Source organism: Vigna umbellata, chromosome 5, assembly GCF_029865625.1.
Source record: "Vigna umbellata cultivar VRB3 chromosome 5, Vumbellata_1.0, whole genome shotgun sequence".
NCBI lineage: Eukaryota > Viridiplantae > Streptophyta > Magnoliopsida > Fabales > Fabaceae > Vigna > Vigna umbellata.
In genome coordinates, this window is record NC_142169.1 from 17,638,842 (window position 1) to 17,645,985 (window position 7,144).

Genomic DNA, 7,144 nt, shown 5'->3' on the forward strand with positions numbered 1-7,144 from the left:
TATTGAGAGGTGACACTTGACCTTTTGGGTGCATGCAAGTAATCTGGCAGTGATTCAATATATATAGTGAATGGTGTCAGGAAAATTGGATATGAGTTTATGATTGCCTGAGTGAGTTTAGGTGTGTCTTGGTTACTTTGATGAAATAGTTGTAGGGTTATATGTTGGTGACTTTGATTGTTGATATTAGTGGTTGTTAATGATTACTTTTGAGGTGATGTATGTGATGTCATGTAAAGATATGTGTAAGTGTATAAAGATATGTATTGTTCCGAAGTCTTATTCTAAGTAGATGTTTAATACATATGTATGTTTATATGATTTGTTTTTGTCAGCTCACCCTTGCATGTTGTGGTTGTGGTTTCCACCTATGATGATCGTACTTGTACGAAAGTAGATGTTGTTACAGATGTAGCTAAAGCAAAGTTGAGTGGTGAGATACGTGGGAGAGCTATGGGGTTTTAATTTTAATGTTAATAACTTTGTAATGATATTCTATGAATGCTTTATAGTTACATTGAATTTGTGAAGTTTTCTAAATTCATTTATAATAAATAAAATTTTTTATTTAATTTGTATTTCCATAATGGTATGAGAGATAAATTTTCAAAAGTTTTGCAAACCAGTGGCATCCCAAAATTTAGGGTGACATACCTCACATCACATATCCATGCTCCAATATCAAACAAGAGTCCAATTTGACCCAAACCTACCAAACAGTTCTATTCCCTGCTCAATATCATGTTTTTCAGCCCTTGGAGCTTGTCCCTCCTCCATTCTTCTTCAAAACACACTTTTCTTGCAAAACTACACTAGGAAAATCAATTATCATCTAATGATAATCAATTATTCTAGATAAGTTTAAACAACAATTTTCGAGATATACAATGTACGAATCGATAATCAATTATCACCCTAAATAATCGATTATTCCAATGACGAAACTAAAAAACAACGTGCAAATAATCGATTATCACTTATGATAATCGATTATTACCGAACCCAAACTTCTTTTGGACAAATATCAAGGTATTCAAACACAAAAGCATCATCCCCAAGATATTGTGATGGTTTTGGTAGTTACCAAGTTGTTGAAACGCTTTCCATGCTGGTGTAGACTCCACCAGTTAGTTTAGGAGCTTTAACATGAGGTGTCGATATATGGTCGAGTGGTTTATAATTGAACTCAAGCTATTTGTTTTATTACCATGTTGTGTTGGCCTGTGTCTTTGTCATCATACTGAGTTAGGATTGACTATTGCCATGACATGTTTTGTGGGTGTTGGGTTATTGTATAATGCTATAGTGATGTATGAAGTGTCTAGCGAGTTGATTGCCTTGTTTTCCTAGGAACTACTTAGTTGCCTATATATGTTGTCATGATGATTCCTTACAGTAGCAGGTTGTCCTGGAGGATTTAGAATATATTTTTGGGTATTGCCATGTGATTTAGAATATATTTGTGGGTAATATTATGTTCTCTTTTGTCTGTTGTTGTGCTTTCTGTACTTAGTAATTGAATTGTTGAGGTGTCCAAGTTGTTTGGGTTACTTTGATCAAATTTTCTGGGCTGTCTTCTTGAAACTAAGTTGGTCATGCTCTGGGTTGCCGAGCTAAGTTGTTTGGCCAAGCTGACCAAGCTTTTATGTCTGAGCTATTTGGGACCTCTATTTCGAGGTTCCAGAACTCGTTTTTGGGAAGTCTATAAGCCGATATGGGGTTTTTGACCCTGATCAAGCTGCTAATGATGTTGGTCGATCTATTTGAGTTGCTTGAGTTGATCAAGGTATATATTTATAATGATATACTTTTGTCACAACATATGGATATCCTATTTAGAACAAAAAAAAATTGAATCTAAAGTTTATCAATACAACTTTATACTTGTTCTCCACTACAACTTTGTATATCAATTTAAAGTTTGAGAAAACATAAGGGATCTTCTAATTCAATCATCATCATCATCCTCCTTGAAGTACCTGAAAAATACTAAAAGGGAGGGGGAAGGTTAAATAGTGTTAGTGGGAAAACTTTTTCGCAACCCTCCTTATATACTTCGTTGAGCACATGATTTTTCAACTAGTTGTTAAAAGCTAGACTTTATAATTGATATTAATCAATGAATTCTTTTTTTCGTGCTATATAGGATATTCACTACAGTGTTTGTAAGAGTTTTCCATTTAATGAACAATCGTTTAGTATGGAAAGCTCTTATATTTAAAACTAAAAGACAGCTGTGGGTTTAGTATTTAAGAGAAGGGTTTAAACATAATTAAACAATAAATGCACAAATATTTTTATATTGGTTCACTCCAACTAAGCTACATCTAGTCTCCTCTATCCATAGAGGGTTCCACTATAATCTTCAACAAGATTACAACTAAGTATTCTCACCAATCCTAGTATCCTTAGGCACTCCTAGTATCCTCGATACACTGCCTAGTTGAGTTTCACCCACTCTTGGTTGTGTAGTATTCTCCACCACTCTTGGTATCCCTAGTCAACAAATAACTTTCCATTACCCTAGACTAGTTGAGTATTCACACCACTCCTAGTATCCCTAGTCAACAAATAAATTTTCGTTACCCTAGACTAGTTGAGTATTCACACCACTCGTAATATTAGATAATTATGGTATCCTCTTATATGCTTCTTAGATTTCCTTAACTCGTGTAACAAGTGTAAAAATCTTTGTAATTTATTAGTTTTGCCACCGTGTCACTTTCTATACTTGTTCTTAGTGGAATCGATATAGAAAACCTTGTCATTATTATAATACTACCACTACTTCACTTTCTATACCTGGCTTATTTCAACTGATATAAAATTTCGGTATAAAAAGTGTATTTTGCACTAGTGATTTTACAAATATTATTTTGTTAACTTAGGTACAATGCATACATTGGGGTCAACCATACACCATGAAACCATTATAACTAATATGATGGAGTGATGATTTTAAATGATTGAGATGCTACTGCTTGAGTCTATGTGCATAATCAATAGGTTGAGACAGTAGGGCATGCTCCTAAACATTTTATCCTTTAGCTAGTTAGATTATCAAAACCAATTGTAAAGGAGGTAATTGTTTTAATTCCGCACTTTTTTTTATTGGGGTATACTAATCTTATATAAGGTTTCAAATATGTATTCCAGGTTGGAACACAAGGGGAGAAAGATGTCAATAAATAACTGCCACAACTGCCACAATCGCCATAGTAGTCAGAATAGACAATTATAGAACAACTTGGTGTGTTGGCAACGAAGATCTTCCAGACACCTATAGAGTTACAAATGCCTCCTCAAGTCATAACATTAGTTAAAAATGTGGTTTTTAATTCGCTATATAGGCTTTGGTTATGTGAAAACTAAAGCCTATAAAGTTATATACATCGGTTAATCTAAGAGCTGAGGTAGAATAATGATATGGCACTGGTTAATTCAAGACACGAGTCATATACCACTACCCAGTTCAGAAAAAAGGCCCTATTGCCTCGGGTGACTAGGCAACCAATGCCTATACCTCTCCACTTTATTCAGACTTAATCTAATCCGCGCTTCTCCTTCCTTTGCTCTCCTATTTTTCCTCTGCGTGTTTCTCCTTCCTCCTGCTCTCCGCGTGCCAGTGCTCGGCCCATTGGTGCCCCGCCGCGCCGCTGCTGCCTGTGGTGCTTCCTCCAACGACTCCACTCTTTCACCGTCGTTGTAGTCTTCGCCGTTGCTGCCTCCGCCGTTGCTGCTTCCGCACTGCTGCCTCCGCCGGAAATAGAAAAGGGCCAAGCCGCTCCAGATCCAGATTCCCCCGTTGCTGCTTTCGCACTGCTACCTCCGCTAGAAATAGAAAAGGGCCAAGCCGCTCCAGATCCAGATCCGCCGCTCCAGATCCAGATCTTCAGATCGGCGAGATCCACCGGTCCAGATCCAGATCTGCCGCTCCAGATCCACTTCTCCAGATCGGCGAGCCCTCCGTCGTCTCCGCCGCGGCGCTTGTCGTCAAACTCCTCACCGCGAGTCGTTGCTACCCTCTCACCCCTTCGAATGTCACCGTCGCCCTAGACAGTAGCGTTTGCAGCTGCTCTGACGGTTCTCTGGTTTGGATCGGTGTTCTATACTCCTTCTTGGTCATTGGTGGGAGATGTGTCTTCATTTCTGCTTCTGAGTTTCTTCTCATTAGTTTTAGTTGTTTCTTGTCAAACTCTATTCAATCAATGGTTAAACATTATTGTAATATTGTGTCTTGTTTCTTGTTTGATTCCTGTATGGTTTTCTTTTGATTGTTTTAGATTGTTCAATCAATGGTTTAACATTGTTGTAATATTGTATGTTGTTTCTTGTTTGATTCCTGTATGGTTTTCTTTTGATTGTTTTAGATTCTTTAGCTGGGAAATCTTAGTTCTGTTTGGCATGATGAATTGAGTCCTAAATCTGAACAAATAAAAAAAAACACGTTACTGCCTCGGTTATCTAAGAACCGAGGCATATTTCTAACTCGTTTTATTTCGGTCCGTAACCAAGTCATAAAGTTTGGCCTTTTTACCTCGTTCACATATGTCGCGGTCGTAAAAACGATCCCTATAACTAAATCTGACCGGTGCCTTTTCTCTTTATCCTAATAGTGCAAATAGGACAACTTGCATTATATGTTAGAATGATGTTTTTGAAGTTTTCTTTGGCACTAATATGTTATGTATATAAGTATTAAAACTTTGGTTACTATAAGTAAACTTTTACTTTTTTGAAGTTTGAATATATTCTAATACGTTTCTAACATTATTCATTTTCAATGTTTAAGGTATTTACATCGTATGAGCATTGAGAGGAAGAATGATCACATATATGGATTTATTAACCCTATTGTCATTTAAGGAGTTAGGAATAAAGGTGAAAACGTGTAATATAATAGTTTTGTGTAAATATTAGATCATGTATTCATTGTTTCCTAATGTTATGAAGTGTTATTAGATGTGTAAATAGTAGGAAGTATAGTCATTATTTTATATATTTGGACTATTCTAGGACTGAATGTGTATAAGTTTTATGCAGGTAGGTAGCATATACAAACCTGCTATTAAAAAAACGTGATATAGCGGTTAATGTTCAAATTGATATAGAAAGTCACTTTCTATACCAGTTGAAGCGTAAGCCAGTATAACAAGTTACACGTTTTGTACTGGTTGAGACACTAACCAGTATAAAAAATAGAACTTATTATAAAATGTCAAACTTTTTATATCAAATAGGTAACGAACTGGTATAAAAAGTTTGGTCATACATAAAGCATCTTAATCGATCACATAGTGAACTTTCTACACTAATGTGAGAACCACTATACAAAGTCTAATACTCTCTACATCTCTCCCTTCTACATTGGTTCTAGGACTGAAATAAAAAAACCTTTTCAACTGGTATAAGAAACTTTTAATGCAATAATATATCAAACTATTATTTTATATTATAAAAAGCCACAACTTTAAATAATCGTCATGTTAAACCTCCAGTATGTATACAATTTTTGTTTTACTAATATAAGTTAAAACAATAGAAAACAAAGATACAAGCAATTTAGAACTGTTAAATTTTTACTATTGATGATTTTATTATATTATCCCGGGAATAGGTTCTGTACAAAGTCGTGTGCTTTATACATAAAAACCAAAAAGATTATTTCCTATGCTAGATATGTAAGAATATCTCATTCCTTGTCCTTCACTCTATAAATAGCTACCATTGTGGGTGTAGTAAATGTGTGTGAGCCAAAGGCATATCTTTGTTTAGCAGTGCAGTGAGTTACAGTTAGCCATGCCTAGTACTAGTAGGAATCCTCTTGTGGTTGGGCGTGTTATAGGGGAAGTAATAGACCCCTTTGAAAGTTCCATTCCTTTTAGGGTCTCCTATGGCAATAGACAAGTCAACAATGGTTGTGAGCTTAAACCTTCCCAAGTTGTAAACCAACCCAGAGTGAGTGTTGGTGGAGATGATCTCAGGAACTTCTATACTCTGGTAATTCATTGCATTACTTTCTTCTTATAGGATTTGGTTACACACAACCTAAAAGTGTTTACCAAAACTTCTTCATTAAAAACACCAAACCCTTTTTCATAATAAAGGTTTTCAGAAACAGTTCCAGATATTTATTTCGTCACTTCTAACTTCAAATCTGTTCATTTTTTTCTGTTAAAGGTGTTGGTGGATCCTGATGCTCCCAACCCTAGTAACCCTAATTTCAGGGAGTACCTTCATTGGTGAGTAAATAAGACATACTCATTATTTTCTAGCATGACATTAGTAGCATATCATTGTAATAATATTCTTTTTTTCAATGGATTTTGAGCAGGTTGGTGACTGATATTCCAGCAACTACCGGCGCTAGTTTTGGTGTGTAGTTAACTTGAAAAAATAAATAAATAAAACCACTAATAATAATTAGTCAATTGTAAAAAGAAGAAAAAAAAAATATGAATTCTATTTTATTAACTCATCAAATGTATAGTTTAATGTGAATTTAACCCACTTATACGTATTCGTAAAATATTCATATGCAGAACAGTAATGTGCTTAATTTGATAAATTTATGGATTCCAGAGGTTTAAGTTTTGAATTACGTGGGAATTTCCAAAAGTAATTATAATTCCTTGAAAATTAAATTGATATATGAATTAGGATTGTCTTTCTTAGTCTAACTTATTATCTCTAAACAAAAAATATAAGCTGTCCGTATAAATATTATGAATGCATTAATATTACTATATTAATAGTTTATTGATAATTCATATTAATTCTCTGTGCTAATGGAATTGTCAGTTAGCATGATTTATCATGCTTTTAGACTTTGTGTCTTAGTCTAAGATTATAATAAAGTCGACTGACCCAATGCCATAGTAGTAGAATATAACTTTTTTTATACTGAAAGGAGTTTTTTTCATTTTAACTCATCTGGTATGCTGAGTTTTAAATTACCATAACTGGAATAAACACTAAATTAGCATCAAAATATTTGCTAAATGTTAACTTAATGTATAATTACCTTTTATCAGCGTACTTAAGAATACATGAATGTCTGGATTGTCTAGATTCTTTTCAGCCCTTTATTTTGTTTCTTTTGAACTTTTTCTGTGTTGAAGCACTTAATACTTTTTTAATATAT

At 34.5% G+C, this 7,144-nt stretch overlaps 1 protein-coding gene across 1 annotated transcript; it reads left to right on the plus strand.

Annotated features, from left to right (window-relative positions):
- The first annotated feature begins 5,771 nt into the window (after window positions 1-5,771).
- Window positions 5,772-6,479, plus strand: LOC148197854 (protein VERNALIZATION 3-like). The gene is made up of 3 exons (XM_088116183.1): window positions 5,772-6,000; window positions 6,181-6,242; window positions 6,335-6,479. The coding sequence occupies exons 1-3, from the start codon at window positions 5,800-5,802 to the stop codon at window positions 6,381-6,383; spliced, it is 312 nt and encodes a 103-aa protein (XP_087972309.1). The 5' UTR covers window positions 5,772-5,799; the 3' UTR covers window positions 6,384-6,479.
- The last annotated feature ends 665 nt before the right edge of the window (window positions 6,480-7,144 follow it).